Source organism: Aythya ferina (assembly GCF_964211825.1).
Source record: "Aythya ferina genome assembly, chromosome: 2".
NCBI lineage: Eukaryota > Metazoa > Chordata > Aves > Anseriformes > Anatidae > Aythya > Aythya ferina.
Window position 1 is genome coordinate 148059034 of NC_140297.1, and position 21694 is coordinate 148080727.

General features: G+C 37.2%; 1 protein-coding gene across 4 annotated transcripts in view; it reads left to right on the forward strand.

The window, feature by feature from the left end:
• Positions 1 to 21694, forward strand: part of COL14A1 (collagen type XIV alpha 1 chain) — a 125361-nt gene that overhangs the window by 49910 nt on the left and 53757 nt on the right. For 3 of the 4 annotated variants that reach the window (XM_084507421.1, XM_084507423.1, XM_084507424.1), the window contains exons 14-24: positions 2572 to 2711; positions 4470 to 4596; positions 4967 to 5106; positions 8621 to 8753; positions 10517 to 10588; positions 11360 to 11511; positions 14889 to 15018; positions 16089 to 16211; positions 17589 to 17738; positions 18692 to 18808; positions 20709 to 20855. In XM_084507421.1, coding sequence (XP_084363547.1) covers positions 2572 to 2711; positions 4470 to 4596; positions 4967 to 5106; positions 8621 to 8753; positions 10517 to 10588; positions 11360 to 11511; positions 14889 to 15018; positions 16089 to 16211; positions 17589 to 17738; positions 18692 to 18808; positions 20709 to 20855 — 1431 coding nt within the window. The remainder of the gene's footprint in view (positions 1 to 2571; positions 2712 to 4469; positions 4597 to 4966; positions 5107 to 8620; positions 8754 to 10516; positions 10589 to 11359; positions 11512 to 14888; positions 15019 to 16088; positions 16212 to 17588; positions 17739 to 18691; positions 18809 to 20708; positions 20856 to 21694) is intronic. The other variant, XM_084507422.1, reaches the window with a different exon arrangement.

Consider the following 21694-nt stretch of genomic DNA (forward strand, 5'->3'; position numbering starts at 1 on the left):
CTTGGTGAGCATACCCGTCACACACAGTCAGTGTTCACAGAATCACAGAATCACAGAATTTTCTAGGTTGGAAGAGACCTCAAGGTCATCGAGTCCAACCTCCAACCTAACGCTAACAGCCCTCCACTAAACCATATCCCTAAGCTCTACATCTAAGCTTCTTTTGAAGACTTCCAGGGATGGTGACTCCACCACTTCCCTGGGCAGCCTGTTCCAATGCCTCACAACCCTTTCTGTAAAGAAGTTCTTCCTAACATCTAACCTAAAACTCCCCTGGCTCAACTTAAGCCCATTCCCCCTCGTCCTGTCACCAGGCACGTGGGAGAACAGGCCAACCCCCACCTCTCTACAGCCTCCCTTGAGGTACCTAAAAAGAGCGATAAGGTCACCCCTGAGCCTCCTCTTCTCCAGGCTGAACAAGCCCAGCTCCCTTAGCCGCTCCTCGTAGGACTTGTTCTCCAGGCCCCTCACCAGCTTCGTCGCCCTTCTCTGCACCCGCTCAAGCACCTCGATGTCCTTCTTGTAGCGAGGGGCCCAAAACTGAACACAGTACTCGAGGTGCGGCCTCACCAGAGCTGAGTACAGGGGGACGATCACCTCCCTAGCCCTGCTGGTCACGCTGTTCCTAATACAAGCCAGGATGCCGTTGGCCTTCTTGGCCACCTGAGCACACTGCTGGCTCAGTAATGTCTTCCCTGTCTGGACTCAGATTTAATTTTTTTTTAATTATTTTTATTTTTCTTTCAATGTGATTATTTCTATCTTTCAACTAAAGAACAGGCTGCCTAGTATTTCTTCCTGTACCATGCATCTGCCTGGAGAGGGATCTGCCTAATTTGCAGTAGCATTACATGTAGCATCAGATAGTCTGTATTTATTAAAAATTATGCTACACACACAGTCATCTTAATCACTCTAGCAAAATCTGTCTTGTACCACGACGTGACATGATCAATGAGCCCATTCTGAGTTAGCATTTGGGGGGGAGGGAGGGGGAGGGGGCAGGATTTACCCAAGTCTCACTGTAAATATCATATAACTTTGGCAGCAAGGCTGCCTGTCTGGTCATGAGCAATGTTGTCAGGAGATTATGTTCCAAAAGGAAAGAGCTGAGACTGAAGCATTTTGTGGTATGGCCAGGTTGGTGAAATGAAGTGAATTCCACGACTGACAGAAAGTAGAAAGGAAAGCCAGCACGTGATACTCCCTTTACTTGACTCAGAGGAATATATCGCATGCCAGAAAGTGTGGCAAAGCCATTTAGTATAATTCCAATCTGTTCTCATCTTCTCTTTCCTCATAGCCAAATTGACTTGACTGTTCCTAATCTGGTTAGGCATTTGCTTGCAGATTCTGAGTCACTATATGACCTGAATAAAGAACCCATATATCGTTTTTCTTTCTTTCTTTCTTTCTTTCTTTCTTTCTTTCTTTCTTTCTTTCTTTCTTTCTTTCTTTCTTTCTTTCTTTCTTTCTTTCTTTCTTTCTTTCTTTCTTTCTTTCTTTCTTTCTTTCTTTCTTTCTTTCTTTCTTTCTTTCTTTCTTTCTTTCTTTCTTTCTTTCTTTCTTTCTTTCTTTCTTTCTTTCTTTCTTTCTTTCTTTCTTTCTTTCTTTTCTCCCATATGCTCTTGTGTGAGGGAAACAACTTCTAAAGTGTTGATATTTTTCTGTCCATGTGGATTGGTGAGGAGTGTGTGCATGAAGGCAAGATGGAGAGAGAGAAGTTTCACAACTTGGAGAAAATAAGCAGATGTTGGGGTAACACAGAACCTACTGCTCAGAGTAACAGAGATAGCACAAATTGCTTCCTCTTGGGTGATAGAAAAGTGGAAGCAATCTGCAACTTTTGCATGACCTAACTTTCCTCCAGCTCATGGCAGTCAAGGATTGTATAGTATATAAATATGTCTTTAACTGGGGTTGCTGTTAGGAAGCAGCTTCAGTCAAATGTGGCCTTTACACAGAGAATAATTCCTTTCTGTAAGAAAAGGGAAAGGTTAAGCAGAGATAAAACAGTAAAAATAAAAAATTCAACTTCTGAAATAGTTATACTTTTGGACAAACTTTCCCTTATGTCAGGGACTTTTATATTCAGAAAATGTTTTGCCAAAATATTCCTGTCAGGAAATCTTTTTGATAGAATACTTATGGAAAAAAAAAAAAACAAACAAACAAAAAAAAAAAAACAAAAACAAAACAAGTATGAGGTACAGATCTATTTGAATTACATTAATTTACAAATACAAACACTAATTTATAATTTATTATAACTATTGTGTAAGTTAGCTCCTTCTATAATATCTAGTATGAGCAGGAGCATTATTTCTTTTTCAGTATTAGGTGAGACACACTGACCAAGACTGAAAGTTCTGCTTCAGCAAGGAGCTAAACCTTATTACCTGTCTTTAAGTACATGTGTAGCCTTTAAGTACATGTGTAGCCCCGTTGATGAAGGGTTTTTTAAATATAAATATCAGTCATTTAGGTTTTTAAATGGAAATGCGCTGCTAATTTTCAAGGCATGAAAAGATTCACAGCTAAACCCATGATTGTATCTCTTTCCTTTTCAAGTGCCTCTGAGTCCCCCAGCGAATTTGAGATTTTCAGATGTAGGACACAATAGTGCTAAACTAACATGGGATCCTGCTTCCAAAAATGTGAAAGGCTATCGCATCATGTATGTTAAAACAGATGGAACGGAAACCAATGAGGTAAATCATTAGCTCCTTCTTTCCCTTAACCAATCTCAGACCTCCACAGACTTCTATAATTATAAAATGTAACCTTTGTAAATAAATCTACCTTGCAAGCTACAACAAAAGCTTTGCTGACATACAGAAATCCAAACAAATATAGAAAAAAATCTTTTATAAAATTATGGTAAGTTGGTGTGATTATTAAAATAGTCCAGGTTCCATAAAAAATAAGTTGTCATATGCAACATAAACCTCAAAAAAAATGTTTATATATAATTATATGTGATCATGTGATTTTTTTTTTTTTTTTAGTTTTATTATTATTATTATTATTTATTTTCTGGGGCATATCTGTCCTATTTTACATATTAGATGAAATATTTATATTCCTGAGTTTAGAAGATAGCATTCCTGTGCAATGTGTTACATCTTTTCCTTCTGCCAGGTCCCTTAAGATTTCAGTCAGAAATTGCTTGACCTCTTCCTATTAATTGCGTTTAATATAGATAAGGTGGCTGTCTGTTAGACACTACAAGTATGTCAGCACAGGAGCTTGCCTGTTGCGGAAAGTGACTGTTCCACTGTGTGCTGATGTGGCCTCACCTAGAGTGCTGTGTGCAGTCTTGGGTGCCACAATAGAAGAAGGAAGTAAAACCATTAGAGCATGTTCAAACGTGGGCTATGAAGTTGGTGAAGGGTCTAGAGGGCAATATGTATGAGGAGTGGCTGAAGTCACCTGGATTGTTCAGCCCCGAGCAGAGTAGGCTGAGGGAGAGGCCTCATGGTGGCCTGCAGCTCCCTCACGAGGGGAGCGGAGGGGCAGGTGCTGAGCTCTGCTCTCTGGGGACAGCGACAGGACCCGAGGGAACGGCATGGAGCTGGGACAGGGGAGGGTCAGGCTGGGGGTTAGGGAAAGGTTCTGCACCCAGAGGTGGTCGGGCACTGGGATGGGCTCCCCAGGGCAGTGGTCACAGCACTGAGCCTGCTGGAGTTCAAGAAGCGTTTGGACAATGCTCTCTCTCAGAAATATGGTTTGATTTTGTGGGTGGTCCTGTGTGCAGCCAGAAGCTAGACTGGATGATCCTTGTGGGTCCTTTCCAAGTCAGGATATTCTGTGATTCTGTGAGAATGGTTTTGAACATCTCAGGCTTGTGGTAATATAATTTATAATGTGACTGAATGTTCAGTAGGTTTTTACCTACCTCTTAACTATTCCTTTGTGTCTGTTCAAAGAGCGGGCGGCATTTTTTCTGTTAGCTTCGCACTGGTAACATTTCCCCTGTGGTGCTGAGCTACCATGACACTGAATAGTTGGACTGACAAACTGTCAGCTTATACAGCTTTGAGTGATCCATTCACTGCAAAGTCGCGTTAACTGCTTCCTCAACAGAGACCATATAAAACTGTCATCTTTTCTCATGACAAAAGTTGTACATGCTGGTTTATGCAAAAATTACCCAAAATACTAAAAGACTGGATTCAATAGCCCAAAATTTCCTTACAGTTCTGTATTCCTGTGTTCCCGAGTTGGGTTTACTATGGCTGAATTCTGCTTTCCTCTAGTTTGTCACAAGCTAGGATATTTAATTAATTTTGTCAGCTTTGGTGCCTTGAAATTATCATTCTTCATAGTTCCACATAATTTATTTGCTAATTATATGACATTCTCTTTCTGTGTCATTATTACCCAGAAAATTTTCAGAATATAAAGCAACTTTGCTTCTTTATTTCTAGTGTTTGTTCAATATCGCCTGCAAATTATGCTTTCTCTAGGTGGAAGTTGATCGTGTTTCAACACATACCTTAACAAGTCTGACATCCCTTACGGAATATACAGTTGCTATTTTCTCCCTGTATGATGAAGGACAATCTGAACCACTTACTGGCAGCTTTACCACAAGTATGTATGTCTTAACTTTTGAAGGCTTTCCAAGAAAGACTTTCTAAACTTTTTTACTTCACTGGAAAGTAAGACCAGTGATAGAAACTGTTTCTGACGGTGGATGCATGGAGGTCCTTCAGTGGAGAGAGGATTACAAGGCCTGTACAGTTAGAGTAGACAAATAGCTCGTACTGTGTGTATGTCCCTCCTCAATCACAAAAACACTTTCCCAAATACGTGTGCAAAGAATCTCATGTGCCTTTTTTATCCACCTTCCATGTTATACTCCTTATAACAAGCTGCAGGTAAAGTGGTGTCTCCTTGCTGTTGCCATCTAAGTTTTAGAGAATAATTGAATTTCACATTTCTTTTGCATAATATTTTGCAGAAAAAGTTCCACCTCCCCAGCATTTGGAAGTTGATGAAGCATCAACAGATAGTTTTAGGGTCAGCTGGAAACCCACATCCTCAGATATTGCGTTTTACAGATTGGCATGGATTCCTTTGGATGGGGGAGAGTCTGAAGAGGTGAGTTGCCTTGATTCTCTGAGGGTGTGAAATAGAAGAGGGAATTCTATTCTGAGGTCACCTTTGCTTCAACTTTTGCCAATCAATTATGGCCAGTTGACTATGAGAAAGATCTGCCCTGCTGCAAAGCTCTCTAAACCTTAATCAAACCAATATTCTGGGTTCTTTTTGAAGAGGAAGTGAAAACAGAAGACATATTTTGTGAAAAATCAGTCTAGTCTGTAATGTGCCAACTGCATAGAACTAGCTTTGCTGTTTGATGCTACTTTGGTTTTCAAATGTTCATATTCTTCATTTTGCTTTGAAGATGGTAACTGAGCCAGAGCTGTGATATCCTCACATAAGGCTCCACATTTGTCTAATAATCTGGCCTCATTAAAATTGCCCATGAATCCTTAGTTATGAAATGTTTGAAAGTTAAAAGTTTACATATAGTTAATTTATTAGACTGTCCCCCTTTTTTCCCTCATAATGGCTCTTTCTCTTTTTCTTCCCCACGCTCTATTTTTTTTCTCTAATCCCTTGTTCATCTTCTTCATAATGCCATTTTCATCAGTTCGAATTTTCAAATTATTTTTGCTGCCATTGGGCTTTTTCTGTTTTATCCAATTTTTCCAAGTATTTCTCAACAGACACTTTATCTTCCTTTCCCAAATCTTTCTTGTTCATAGTCTCTCATTTCCTCTCCTCCATTATTTATTCACTCACAGTTTTTGCTTCTTTTGTATTCCTCAGTCTTTTATACTTTCTCATACATCTTGCTCAGTTGGTATCAGCATTGCAAAGAGAGGACATGTCTGCAAACTGTTGATCGGGGTAGAAAACATGATGGGGAAAGATGACCTTTCCTACCTCTGCCTAGATTTCGTGCATTGTTTTTTTCATCCATTAAGGCAGAAAGCAGTCTTTTCAGATTAGGTTATATGGCATTTTCTGTAAATTTAGTTGATTCTTTCACCTGACAAGAGGTAGTCCTTCAAACTGTTGGAAGAAATTACAGGAATGAGCAAGGAAAAGAAGGAATTGACAGGTGAGTGAGTGGGCACAGGTCATCCCCTAGCATTCTCCTGCAGTAGGTGAACTGCTTCATTTCTCTTTTAAGTTCCAGTGAGTAGCTGTCACTGAACCCCTTTAAGCAATATGATTTTTATTTTTGTGAGATGGTATCCGCAGCATCCTTAGAGCGTGAGAATTAGTGATCAAGAAATATTTGAACTTCTAAGGTTCTTCTTGTTTGTTGCCTTCATTAAGAACTGCTGGAGGCCCTAATATTTTCTGTATGTTGAAATATTAAAAATACCCAAGCTGATTTCTTGTTCTCCTTGCATGACCTCTCTAATGGGGTCAGGCCTAGGATGGCACAATACCTCCAGGCTGTTGCCTCTTTAAGCTTCTTTCCCAGCTAAGTGATCAGTCATGCAGAGAAACAACATGCTCTCCCTCTCTTTCTCCCAAGACCCAACTTGCCAATTAGCTGAGTGGGGTCACAGAGTGGTGTTGAGAATTACACACCTCTCAGCTCACTTCACTCACAGTACTAACGTGCGAGGAGAGTTCAGGGAGGTGTTAGTACGAAAGAGCCAGAATAAATTTAAGAGTGAGCTTTTATTTGTAGGCAGAAGTAGGAAATGCATGCTGTTATACTCCTGTGTTTGTTGCTATTTTTGCTTCTTTTATTTCTCCTCTCCACTTGAAAGTTCAGGGCTTTGTGTTGTTTTTGTGTGTGTGTTGTTCTTTGTGGGCCAAATTAGCAGGGGGTGGTGGGTTGTAGAAGTTATGCTTCAGAAAGTTTGCCAAATTTACATGTAGGATGGTAACTATAGAAATTTCATGATGGCACACATGACTAGAGACTATGGGGAATTGGAAAGGAGGATATTAATTGTACCTGCTTAGAGTAAAGCTAGATTCTCTCAAGCTCATTTCTGAATTTTTCCCAAAAAAGTCTGTGCCAGAGTACACAGTGTGGGCTGCCTATTTCATTATCCGATAATTGTAGAGGACATGGGCCCAACTAATTTTTCTCCTTTTGTTTTCTTTATCTGAATTCAAAAAGTCTGTGGTTATTTGATGGGTCCCTCTTCCCCACGGTATTCTTTTTTTTTTCTTTTTTTTTTTCTTTTTTTTTTTTCTTTTTTTTTCTTTTTTTTTTTCTTTTTTTTTTTCCTGGACCGTGCCTATCTGTCAACTCAGGAAATCTGTGGCCATGAAAAGAATAAAGTGTGGTTCACTATTAATAGCTGTTGTAGTAGACTTTATGCTGCAAATATATATTATTTGATTTCCATTTTAAGTCTTATTTGTATTCCAGTTATACAGTGGCCACCTTTAAAAACTTGCCAGTGTTACTTCAAAGACAGATTATTTTATGATAATATTGATCTGCATAAACTAATAACTATTCCCCAGACCAGTCTGTCCATTTCACTGAAATTACTGCTCGGGCTCCTGCCCATCTTTTGACCCCTTCCAATAAAAATCAATGAAACACAAAAAAAAATCCAAAGTAATACCTTCTGCTTACAGTTAACATTGTAAAAGTTAATTTACAATGTTGTGAATCTTCTGCTATTGTCGTAGATAGAAAGAAGGAAAATAAAGAAAATTACTGTTTAAAACACCATGACATATAGCCAACTTCTCAGTGAGGCATCTTCTACCACCCCCAGGTCTGCTGCAAATGGTTTTTTTGTTACAGCATACAATCTATTTGATTTCTTTGACTGTGGACACCCTTTCTGGATCCAGCTTTGTTAGCAGGATAAATTATGCTTTCCAGTTGTTTGCCACCAGTTTCCTGCCCAGATCAGCATTTCATGTGTACAGTCATCAAATCTGCCAGTGACAATGATTGTATGAGTGCTCCCTGACCATGTTCAATCACAGTGAAACAGACCTAGCAAAAATGGCAAAGAACCTCTGTTTGAACTCTCAGAGGTAAACATGTTTATTCTTATGAGTGGTTACCCCAGATGAGCTGATGTGGCAGAAGGTATGTAGTAACTTATGGTAACTAGGGCTTGGTGGAGTTAGTAGTAACCTTTTACATTTATTGCAATTGTTTGTAGAGTGCGTTTATCTGTATACCTCATGTTGCATTCAAAAGTGTGTGATCATAACTCAGATTATAAATACAGTATAGAAACAGTGTTATTGGATGGTAGAAATATGAATGGAAGTTCATCTACATTGTTACATAGCCTTCACTGATGTTTGGAATTGTAGTGATTTTTAAAGGTAATGCTTATGTTCAGCTTTAGGAATTTATTAATTCTGGGTGAAAGTATAAGATTGCACATTAGAATAATCAAACCTGCCATGAAATAAAAAATATTTTTTTAATTTTCTTAACGGTGTTTTTATTTCCACATACCTAATAAATGATTTGCGCATATCTGAGTGTAGATTTCTTTTATTTTAAAGGAAAATCTATTTTCTTTCCTTGACTGCAGTCACTTCATATAGATTAATCAAATGTAGAACTGATTGTCTTTATTCTTGCTTTGTTATTTAGGTTGTCTTAAATGGAGATGCAGACAGTTATGTTATTGAAGGTTTGTTGCCCAACACGGAATATGAAGTTTCTTTGCTGGCAGTTTTTGATGATGAAAGTGAGAGCGAAGTTGTTGCTGTTCTTGGAGCTACATGTAAGGCAAAGTCTTGATTACAATTTTTACAGATGTTTAAGTGGTTTAAATTTAAAGTATAAATCTAATATTTAAAATATAGTCCATCTTTGGATAGCTCTAATACTGAAGAATGTGGTGGTTTAGCAGCAGGGCTTTGCTGACTGTGTTTTGTGCTATTCTTATTTAATATTATGTTGTAGATGGCATTGAATCAAAATGATGGTTTGGCTCCCTCTCTGAGCAGTGGTATTAATAACCAATTGATCTGGAAAGACATTCTTCATTTCATTATTTAGTCTCAGAATAGTGTTCCCCATTAGAAGATATATTAGACTGTGGGCAGGAGGATGGCAATAAGTGTTTTAAAGTAATTATTTTACAGGAATTTCATTGAAGATGTTTGCAATTTACAGTATGTCTTTTTCTTTCTTATTTGTGTAATTTATACTCACTCACAGGAGTTGTGTTCACTTTTGGCTAAAATATTGGTCCAGAAAGTTTACACACGTAGCCTGTGAAATTAATATAACAAAGATAAAACTTGTAAATCATATACAGTGTAATTTGTAGTCATAACTGAAACAGTGGCAAGCAGTTTCAGTTAGATTGCTCAGTAATATTATTGTGACACACTGAATGACATGGGCATATAGATGCATCATTTGTATTTGATAAATCTGTTATGTGATTTTTGTCTCTCTCATTCTCTGTCAAGTAACTCATGCTTCCCATGCCCATCTCTAAAACTAAAACTTGAATCTAAAAGTGTATTAATTTTTCAAGTCTATTTCTGGAGTACTGTACTATTTGTGGAAATTAGCATTAATCAAGCTCATGCATAAATGTTTTCAACTTAATAAAAAAAGAAGAATGTCTTTTCTCTTTACATTAGGCACTGTCAGACATGAAAGATAACTTGCTCTTGGCTGCTGACATTATTTTTCTCTAAAAAATTAAATTTTTGGAGTTTACTGGAAGGATATCTTTTTGTGTGTGTATGTAAAAGAATGCTTTTTATAAGATTATGTGAAAGCACCAATTCAAAATTATTTTTTTTTTTAGTTTCTGGCATACAAAGGGAGCTTTAATGGGGAAAGAAGTTTGTTTTTCTTATCTAGTCTATTAAAGTACCGGTAAATTGCTGTTGAAGTGCAGGTTAGGATACTTGTTGGCATGATGTAAACTCATATGGATCATTTCTGTTTTCCTTTTCAATGAGGAAGAAACGTTTCTTCAAAATTTCATGTGCACATTCTCTTTTGGTGGATAGTTAACATCTATTTTTAAGGTGTAAATTCAAAAATACATGTATATTTGATTCTTATAAATCACAAGCTTAATTTTCAATATTCTCTTAAGACAAGAACTTACTGTACATCCAAGTGATGCTGGCATAGTGCTGAGTGTACTGTCAGTTTTTCCTTGGACACTAGTGTAGCATCCTCACAAAGTCCTTGTTTCAGTTAATATGACAACCTTAACAAATGGTCTAAGTGGAAGTCATGGAAGCTCAGCCAGAAATGTAGACTATGTATATTCTTATTTAATGGTACAGTTTATAATTATGCCTTATCTGCAGATCTATGTGCTAATCCTGCAAATATATGTGCCTAAAGTAAGTTAAATGAATAGTTCCCTTGTAATCTCTGAAAGGCCTGAAGTGTGTGGGATGCTCGTAGGTGTGAGCACATAGTTTTCGTTGTCATGGTTAGAAATCCAAGATAAATACTGTGACTTCCATATCTTGTTGAATTGTTTGTGAGCTGAGTACTGTTTTTCAGTTGCAGGGACTACCACAATACCTACCACTGTGACTACTCCCAGTACCACGACTCCTAAGCCCACCATAGCAGGTAAATGGAATAAATATCAACAGTTCAAATGCTGCAGGCAAAGAGCTGAGGCTTCCTGCAGCCTAGCACACCCAGATATAGGGGCAGAGAGCTGTGATAATACTGAGGGGCTGGTAACCCCAGTTCCTTGTGGTTTGTGTGGTTGGCACACTGCTGTGGAAGATCTTGTTGAGGTATAGACCCCAGGTGAGGAAAATCACCATGGAAAGGTACACCCTGTTGCTTTCCTCCACCACCCTGCTGTGTGTAGCCAGCTTCCACACATGTGGGTGAGGAGCCAACATGGTGTAGGGACTCTGAATGCTTCCAGAAATATTACATTGCAATGCTGAGACCGAGACTAATTTGGAAAATCCAGTTCTCTTTTCACTGTTCCCTCATAAATACGAGCATGAATGCTCTTTAGAATTTTGTTTAGCTTTGAAGATTATATTTGTCTTCTTGGGAGTTTAGAAAACTTAATTTTATGGATCAAAAGTTCTACATTATTTCTCTTCTGTAACATTCTGTCTGCAGTGAGCTTTTGATTCTTAGAAAGCTTCATAAGCAGAGTAATATAAATAAAGCAAATGGGGTCATATGTATTGATGGCAGTATAGGATAACTGGTATTTTATTAAATTGTTAGAGTTTTTATGTGGTTCAGCTGAAGTAGGACTGAACTGAGTGGGTCTGCCCTAGGATGGACTTGGTGATAACTAGGACAATTTTAAATCTAAAACTAGAATTGATAAAATATTAATTAAATTATTATTATTATTATTTCAAACAGTTTTTCGAACAGGAGTCAGAAACCTTGTTATAGATGATGAAACAACCTCAAGTCTGAGAGTGGTATGGGACATTTCAGATCACAATGTTCAGCAGTTCAGAGTGACCTATCTCACTGCGGATGGTGACCGTGCCGAGGAAGCGGTAAGAACGGTCTGTATGGCTTTTTATGAATTGACTTCATAAGCTTGAAAAGTTTGTTTAATGATTGCTTAATAATTGCTAAGGCATGGTCTCTCCTTACATGACATTCCAGGTGCAACTAGTAAATGATTCATGCTTGGCATTACTGTAAGATAGAACTTCAAAGTTTCAGTCCTAACAGCACCTGATGCACAGCAGCCATAGGCAGTCCAAGGCATGATCTAGGCCCAGTCACGCACATTTGAAGGACTCAGTTAAATGACTTGCTGCCTGCCCCTTCTTCCTGTATTTTTTAAATTTGTGTAAGGTTTTTGACTGTTTTGTTTGTATTTTTAACTCCTAGGCCTTTTTGCTATCCTCAGATTGTGTTTTAACAATCCTTAAAGTTTTGCTCAGGGCAATCTTAAGTAATTCTTTTGACTTCAACAATTTTGTTCCTTTCTTAACATTCTCATTTTATTCCAAATCAGTGAAATTTAAGTTCAAATACAGACCTTCCATACTGCTTACATACTGTGAATATGCCAAAACAGCAACAGCAGTTTTTAATCTAAGTGCCTAAGAATATTTGTTACTTTTCTAATACTATGTGATGATCAAAATTAACATTGTCTTACTGAAAAAAATGTTTGTGGTGATCAAGATTTTGGAAAATATCTGAAAGATTGAAGAATATTACGTGTACTCTTTTGTGCATATATCAAATAATAAAAAATGAAGCCCTAAGCTATAGCTGTATTATTTTAGGATTTTAGACTTGTTGAGATAATCTCAGAATGCTGGGAGGCCATATGCTTTTTTTTTTCCCCTTGGCGAAATCTTAATATTGCGGCTCTTGGCTTCCACAAACACTAGGTTATAGAATTTTTGAGATAGCTGTGTGTAGATGTATTAAACAGATTAAATTGTATAGTTCAGGGTTATTTTCTAAGTCAATAGCTCAGAATGCAAAAATATTCCCTATATCAGCCTCCTTCATTAGAGTTCCAGTAGTGTCTGTTGTGTGACTCACTTCTGTTTGTAGGACAGTAGTAATGAAATGATGTAATATTATTTTTGAAGTCTATCAGACTATATCAATTAAAAATATTAAAAGAATGAGTTAATTGAATATCTTTTTTATTTTTTCTAGAAAAATGTGTCAGTCTTTTTTCAATTTGCTTTCATTTACCTTTTATGCGAACTTGGTAGAAAAATACTTCTAGCCATCTTTCATCTATAATCTGAAAATGAACTCAATGCAGTGGTTTCCTTTTGGACTGGAAAAAATGCTTAGTATATAATACAGTGGCAAAGTTGCACCGTTCATCTAAAATTTCTGAAATTTAGATCCTAGAAATATGATTTCAGCTTTGGAAAGCCAAATCAAATTCATTATATAAATAGCTCTGTTTTAATCATAGAATCATAATATGCACTTACTATGATTTTAAAAGTAAATTAAAACCACAAGAATGGAGTTTAAATTCTGGTTATTGAAACTGTGAATTGACTCAAAACCTCATTGAAGAAAATCATAAAATCTTAAGATTAGGTAGGTATCTTAGCTCTAATTCTGCAAATGATTTAATTTTAAGTACACACTCAAGTGATAGCTTTGGTCACAAGCAAACAGATTAACCACGGGTTTCATCTCTGAAAACTATCGTGTGTACAAATACTGTATGGAATAAGGAACTACTTAAGATCATGCTTAAAAGTAAGAATATTTTAAACTGAAGGAAGGTAACTTGTCATTTGGCTTCAAGTACCTGAGAGGTGCAGCACAGATGTTAAAAAAGTAGTGCTCATAAGTTTAACTATATTTCTCAAACAGAACCCAAAAGTTTTGTGGAGTTTGGTCTTAAATATACTGTAGCGTGTAGTAGATGTGTAGGTTTTTTGGCTCATGTTTCTGTCATTTAAATTTCAGTTACTCCTGCCTTTCCATAAAAGTATTAACAAGCTTTTTAATTCTTTACACAATTTGCTGAAAATCAAAGACTAAAAAATGAATACTTTTCACTGTAGAAGGGTTAAGCCCTAAATTACATGTTCTTTCATGGGTGTGCTGTACATGCTGGAAGGACCACTTTTTTTTTTCTTCCTTAAAGCCAAGAATGTTTCTCATTGTTGAAAACCGTATTGTGCTTTGGAAGATCACTGATGTGCAGATGTGGAAAGAGAGACTTCTTAATGGTTGTATCCCCTCTTTTAAAAACCTGAACACTTGGTGGTTTTCAGAAACGTGTGTTTTGGGTATGTGTATAGAGGAGTTTAGCACAGGAATCTGTCATGCGCTAATCATCCTGTCCTAATATAAATTCCATTTTTGAAAAACAAATGAAATATTTCTTTGACAAGTCTCAACACCTGGGTGTACTAGATTAATGTCTTTCTGTGCATCACTTGACAAACTTAGAAGTAGTTTGAATGTGTCCTGGAGCATTAGATCTGGTGAGAGCTTTCTTCTTTTCTAGAAAATTTTGTTGTGCCATCATCACATGCATCCTCTTTTAACCACCTAAACTCCTTGAGGCTCACTGACTGCTTTTCCCCCTTGAGTTAAAATGGCTCATTAGAGGTCTTTCAATTCCTTGCCAAATGTATGAGGTTCCTGGCTCAGGTGATAGGTTCACACGGTGGACATGGGACAGGGAGGGTCCAAAATAAGAGTTTGAACTTTGGGACTGCTGCTTCCAATAATACTAATTCAGAAAACAGGTTTGGTGCAGGAAATAGAGGCTGGTATTTTCCCTTTTACTCTGTCCTCTTCCTGTGGCAGGTAGCTCCCATTCAGGTTTCTGAGGCTCACTGAGATTAAAATTTTACTGACAAATTAAAAGATTTCCAGGCTTTTCTTGGGCACTTCTACTATTCTAGTTGTTGTGGCTCCCGTCAATATACAGTCATTCATTGTAGGTTTTCAGGATTAGCTGCTTTGAGGAAACCTTGCACTGTGTTAAAATGCTTAATTTGCTCTAGAACAGGGAAGGAAGATTTTCTGTCCCCAGAGGAAGAAAGTAACAATCAGCCTTTGTTAATGGCTTTAGCTTTGGGCAATCACTTTCATGTCAAGAAGAAATAAATAAGAGGCTTTATTTTGTCCGTACGATTGTTTAAGTACTAATCATGAATATGACACCAGTGGTCTATGGAGCTTTTAATGCAAAGCTGTGGTGGGTGTTTCATAGGCACATTCTTTTTTATTCTGCTCAGGTATAATCAGTAGATCTGCTAAAAGAGGTGACAATTTCATTGTTTTATTTTACCATACAGTGCCAGAAATATTTGAAAATGCAAGCTCCACAGCTGTAGCAGTGAAAAATAGTGTCACATGTATGATATTAAAAGGTTTTGGCCCTAAACATTAACCTTGGTTTGTTTCTGGTATTCTGACAATGCAGGTAATGGTGCCTGGGAGACAAAACACTCTTCTACTTCAGCCTCTGCTGTCTGATACAGAATATAAAGTCACAATTACTCCCATCTATGCGGATGGAGAAGGAGTCAGCGTCTCAGCTCCTGGCAAAACATGTAAGTACAAACTTTCTGCTGATCTTTGGCCAGGATGCGTATGAAGAAAGGCTTATTCTTTTGGCCTTTCATTTTTGACTGCAGCGATATATTTTAATATAAATGTGGGCTTACTTTGCGTGATATATGTGACACAAGAGCTTTATATTAACCTCAGTTCATCGGTTTATAAGCAATGGATTGCTTCTAATTGACAGATTGTATTTTATGTTCAAATACAGTGAATACGCAGAAACTTATTGAGTAATAAAACTGGTAAGTCTTTTATAGATAACCCACCAAGGATAACCCAGCTAATACAGAAAATAATGTAAATTGTGCCTGCTGGGATAGTATCAAGCCAGCCATTGTACTGTTAGATGTTCTTTTGTGTGACCAAAAGGTCATTAGAAATACTGCTGAGCTTTTTATAAAAGTAGTTGCATTATCTCCAGAGTTCTGAACAAGTACCAAAAGATTACTCAGCTCTAACTTAAGTTGCCTCTCTAAGTATATTGGTAGAAAAACATCTCATTGCTTACTGCTAGTCATGGTAGTATAATTTCATTGAATTATTCTCCTAATTTACATAGTTTATGCCTAAATTGAAATGATGTTTGTGCAGACACGTAAATCACTTGTAAATCATTCAATTTGAAAGTGTAAGTGTTCATTTATACTTCAAAAACTTCAAGCACTTGGATTTAAAGAAACTATATAAATGAAAATTAATTATCTCTGATATTAAAAAAAGCAAACAACAAAACAAACAAAAACTAACCAAACAAAAAACTAGGGACAAAGTTGGAAACTAATCTGGAAATTCATTGTTTGTTGAATTTGTTTCAAAGATTGAAATTAGCCCTTAGAGTAAATTGATATAATTTTCTTAAATACATCATCATTAATCCACTGGCATAATTCCAAGGATAAATTTGATTCAAAGGTTGATTCAAATGTTGATTTGATTCTTCCTGGTAATTTTGCCAATAAATTAGAGAGTATCTCATGATTTTCATGTACACATCTGAGTTCTGTGCATGTGCTTGTATGTGTTACACTTGTAAAGGCTCACTGTGGTTTCTTTTTAGTACCCTTGTCTGCTCCCAGAAATTTACGTGTCTCAGATGAATGGTACAACAGATTACGTATTAGTTGGGATGCCCCACCATCACCAACAATGGGTTACAGAATTGTCTACAAACCTATAAACAGTGAGTTTTTAAACTGATTTTATGTTGTTTGTCTTTGACTGTACAATGTTTTATGTTATAACATCATCTTTTGCTGAGTTATGTACTTAAATCTAACAGTTGCAGTTACAACTTTAAAAGTGCTATTAACTTAGATGTCTCAGTTTTTGAATATGAGAGTTTTGCAGAGTTAGAGAATGATACAGGTTGGAAGGGATCTCTGGGGATCATCTTTTCCAGCTCCCAGATCAAAACAGGGCTAGCTTGGAACAGGTTTCACTGGACCTTGGACAATCAAGTTTGTAACATCTCCAAAAATGGAGATTTCAAAACCTCCCTAGGCATCTGTTCCATTTTTGACTGCCCTTACTGTAAAATTTTTTCCTAATATCTAATCAAAATTTCCCACATTACAAATTTTGCTTATTTCTTCTTGTCATCTTCCTGTTTGCCTCAGAGTCTGGCTCTGTTTTCTCTTCTCCCTCTCATTACGTAGTTGTAGGCAGCAGTAAAATTCCCCCTAAGATTTCCCTTCCTAAGGCTGATCAAACCCAACTCTCTCAGTCCGTCCTTGTATGTCATTTTACCCTGACTCCTATTTATTTCAGAGGCCACCTTTCCTTTTCCTGTACCTCTCTTCTGTGGTCCTCCTTTCCTTCAAGTTCCTTCTCCTTACAACACAAATAAAGCTTTTGTTTATTGACTTTTACTTCTGCCCTACTCCTGCCTTGCAGACAATTGCATTTTTATTCATGGACCATTTTGTCTATGCTGCATCTACTCACCAGCACCTTGCAGCTAGACAAAATACCACCCAAAGACAATGCTATTGTTTCTTAAGTCTATCCAGAACAGCTAGGAGAGGTGAGAAGGGAACTGTTTGTACTTCTGTTTTGGTACAATCTTATGCTTTTCTATTTTCATTATCATTTTTGCACAGTGTTAAAAGATGTTTTTGTATAAGAACCCCTTAGGGACTGTTCTGCTGGCTGGCATCTGCTGTCCCCTGTTGGTCCTGGCACACCATCAAACTGAGGAGATCTTTGGCATCCTATTTAGGGCAGTAGTAAGTCACTGAAGCAGAACAAAAGAGTTTTAACAGATGCCAGTGTCTAGCCCTGCCCTAATGAATCCCACTGCTGAATTTCCCAAGTGGTTTGGGTCTTCTGTCCATACAAGGACTGTACACTGTTCTGAGCAGAGTGTCTGTCTTTGTGCATGTTAAAAAGAAAAAAGAGAAAAGAAAAAAGAAAAAAAAAAAAAAGAAAAAAGAAAAAAGAAAAAGCAGTAACTTTAGGATTGAATGTAATGTTGGATAAGTCTTAAGATTTATTTTTATTCCTGCTAATTTGGTGGATGGGCAAATTCTTTTCTAATTTTTTATTTCATTTTTTGCAGTCCCTGGTCCTGCGTTGGAGACCTTTGTAGGGGATGATATAAATACCATTCTTATTCTAAATCTCTTCAGTGGAACAGAGTACAGTGTGAAAGTATTTGCTTCATACTCAACAGGCTTCAGTGATGCCCTAACAGGCGTAGCCAAAACCTGTAAGAATGATTTCATGCTGTTCAGATATCTACAGGCTGCTTTTCACTGTAACTGTAGCTTTGTGCAGCTCCCTGAATAAAATTTCACATGGAATTGTTTTTCAGTTATGTGCAAATTGTTTTCCTGAAATGGAAGTCTCTTTTTAATCAAAGTTTGTCATGCTTTACAATCTACTGGATATTAGCAAAACAGGGATCATAAACCAGATGACACTATTTACCAGCCAAACATTTCATAAAATCATAGAATGGCTCGTGTTGGAAGGGACCTTGAAGATCATCCAGTTCCAACCCTCCTGTCATGGGCAGGGACACCTCCCACCAACCCAGGTTGCCCAAAGCCCCATCCAGCCTGGCCTTGAGCACCTCCAGGGATGGGGCATCCACAGCTTCTCTGGGCAGCCTGTGCCAGGGCCTCACCACCCTCTGAGCAAAGAAGAACATTTGCTTAACAATAGATACAAACCTCTGTAATGGAAAATCTGTTCACTCTTTTTTTTTATTCTCTAACTCCATATATAAAAATATAATTAATATTTATATTAATTATACCAATATTTATATTGGGATATATATTGGTATATATTTCTGCCAATATTTATAGTGGTTTATAGTGCAGAAGTAGTGCTTTTATAATATTTTTATACTGATTTGTAGTGACTGACTTTTTAGCAACGTTTGTTATTTAGTCTTAACTACATTGACTGAAGTTCCAAAATTCAGATCTGAAAATTCACATTTTCCCCCCCTTTTTTTTTTCCTCCTTTTTTTTTCCTCCCTTTTTTGGTTTTATTGATGACTTTTTTTGTAAGCAGTTATTTTTTTTAAAGTTATTTTAAAGTTATATTAATTAAAGTTATTTGTTAAAAATGACTTTTCTAATTCTGTTGTCACTTTTTCTTGTGTGTCATATTAGACGAATAAATCTATTTTTTTTAATACTTAATTTTCAGTGTACCTGGGTGTGACAGATCTGGATGCATATCAAGTCCGCATGACTAGTCTCTGTGCTCAGTGGCAGCTTCACAGACATGCTACTGCATACAGAGTAGTTTTAGAATCACTTGTGGGTAAGTTACTAAATCGTTTCGTGTACATTTTCAGCCCAACCCAGAGAACTGAATTGCATGAGTTAAGAAATTGTACTTGATTGGACCTGTAGACTAGCTCTGGGAAGACTGGAAATGATGGACAGAAGGAAGAGTTATCTACACATTGAAAGTTTCAGGACATCTCTGTCCTTTTATATCAAATAGATGTGAACTTGACCTTTTTATTGGTTTGAGTTTTATCTGTCAGTAGAAGATAGGTGCTTATGTGAGCTCTTCACTGGTGTAAGGGACAGAAGATGGATAAAAATTGAAGTGAATGCATTTAAGATTGTAAATAAGCCCATCAGGGATCACTCTGTAGGATTAGGGGAGGGCAGAAGGAAAGGGAAAGCTCTGATTAAATCCAGACCATGATCACAGACAGAAGAGGGTCCAGTTGTCTGTTATCCTGCAGCTGATTGTTAATTGCAGATTGCAGTAATGTTACTCATCTGGATAAGCACGAGATGTTTTTTATGTGGCAACACGTGGTGTCTTGGTGCTTTTAGCAAAGGCTATATGGAAAGTGAAATACACTTTCTTCTGTTTCACTGTGATTCTAAGGTGTAGCCAGAAGAAGTTATGGAGACGTCACTGTTTGTGCAGAGTAATTTTCTTAGCCCCAGTAGACATGAATGATCTTTTGAACGGTGACAAATCAGAAGCTTGGATAACTTGAGAGAAGTGTAGTTAATAACATTTAATGGCATCTATCAAAGTTATCAGGAAAAGTACTACTAATTTGATTACAAAAGAATAATGACATTGCTGTGCTATGGCAAAGAGGTGGTGATATGGTTTATTTGAAGGCCTGAAATACAGACAAGCTGTTCTGAAAGCAGAGGTCTTTGCTGACTCAAGAGAGCACAGATTTTCTTCTCAGCTGGGAGCTAGACAGTATTCTGTTTTCTTGGTACCTCATTCCTCATCTATATAACTGCCAGAACTGTTTCAACTGAGCCAGAATTGTTTTAACTGAGCCAAGAGAGCCTAAATATGAGCAAAATGAGCTGAAGTGTGAACAATTGCCTCTTAATAACATCTATCATGAAGAATTTTGATCGTCAGATAGGGTATGTGTCTCATCCAGGCAGTGATCATTTATTTTTATACTAATCTAATGCATCCTGATAAGCATCAGATGTTTTTTTTTTCACTTGGCAGTGAATGACTGGCATTTTGTGTTTATATTCTGTAGAAAGTGAGAGTGGTTGCTTGTATATTTCACTGTAATACTTCTTGCTGCTACAAGATTATGAATTGTGCTGAAGGTTTTCTTATTATTATTAAAATATGCCTGAAGCTATTTCCAGCATCTAGGCATTTTCCATTGTCAAAATGTTTTCCAGTTCAGAATGTAACGGAATTGATCTGAAAACCCTATAAAACCCTATTCCTTAACCAACATATTTAATGGTTACTAGTGGAAACTTGAGTACAATATGTAGTTCAGTCTCTTTTGCAATTACTAAGCAGATTACAGACTCTGAGAACCAGAGGCATAGACAAAAGATGCTGTGGAATTGCATAATGCAACAATTCCTCATTAGACTCTGATAATTTAGGACCAGATCCAAAGGCCATTGATGACAGCGTTAGTGTTTTTATTAGCTTCAGTGCAAGGGGTGAAATTCATCTCTTTTCCTGCAGATATCTGACACATCCCTCAGCTCCTACTTAATATGAAGGATGGAATGTCACAGGGACCTCTGCACAGAGATGAATTTCAAGAAATAAGGCAACATGTGGTTTATAGATTTATGTCAACCACTTGTCCTTCATCTGCTGTCATGTTCCCTTCTAATTTCAGACTTACATTGCACTATTCAATAAAACAGCAAAGGAAACTATGTTTTAATGATTTCTTTTTTGATTCCAGATGGGAAAAAGCAAGAAGTAAATCTTGGTGGAGGGACGCCTAGACATTGTTTCTTTGAGCTAATGCCTGGAACTGAATACAGAATCAGTGTCCACACACAGCTTCAGGAGATAGAGGGCCCTGCTGTAAGCATCATGGAGACAACATGTGAGTAAAGCAGATCAGAGTTCAGCTAGCAACAATGATGATTGATTGCTTCTGCTTTTTTTTTCGCTTCTTGCCTACAAATGTGCTGTTCCTACACAGTTTCGTTTAGCTGAGATTTTAATTTTTGGCTACAATGTGACTCCTCTGCAGAAGTGCACAAAAGGCTGCTTTCTCCAGAGGATTCTTACTCTGCTGCTTTGTATTATTTGTGAAGTCACATTCAGCAACTGCACTGCACTTCTTAATGAGAATGAAACAGGGACAGTGGATTAGATCCTTTCATAAAATGGCCTGCTGGGGGATACTCAGAAAGTCTGTGACTTTATAAAAAGAAAAAGAAAAATACAGAAAAACAAAGCAAACAGAAACAGAAGTAGAGATTGTTTTATATGCTGCAGTTCTTGTCATTTAGAAAAAAAAATCATGTGTGTTGTCTGAGTAACACACAGTTAAATGGGACTTTGAAACCCAGTCTACTCATATATATCAAAAGAAGAAAAAGCAATCTTTTTAGTATTATTCTCAGTACCATGAGACAGGCAAAAAAACAACCAAACAAAACCAACCAACCAACCAACCAAACACAACCCTTTCAGCTGTTTATGAAGGCAGGACCCTACTCTCATGAGTTCAGAATATTGTAAAAGAAAATATGGGATGAACTGAATGAAATAAACATACTCAAATGTTATCATCGTCAAGCCTGCTTTCAGTCTAGGTGATCCACTTCTCATACTTCATTACTGTGCACCACAGTGCTGTTACCCTTCTCTCAGGGTAGAAAACATTTATCACTTTACTCTCCAACTTCACCTCTCCATACTTACAGAGTTGGAGAG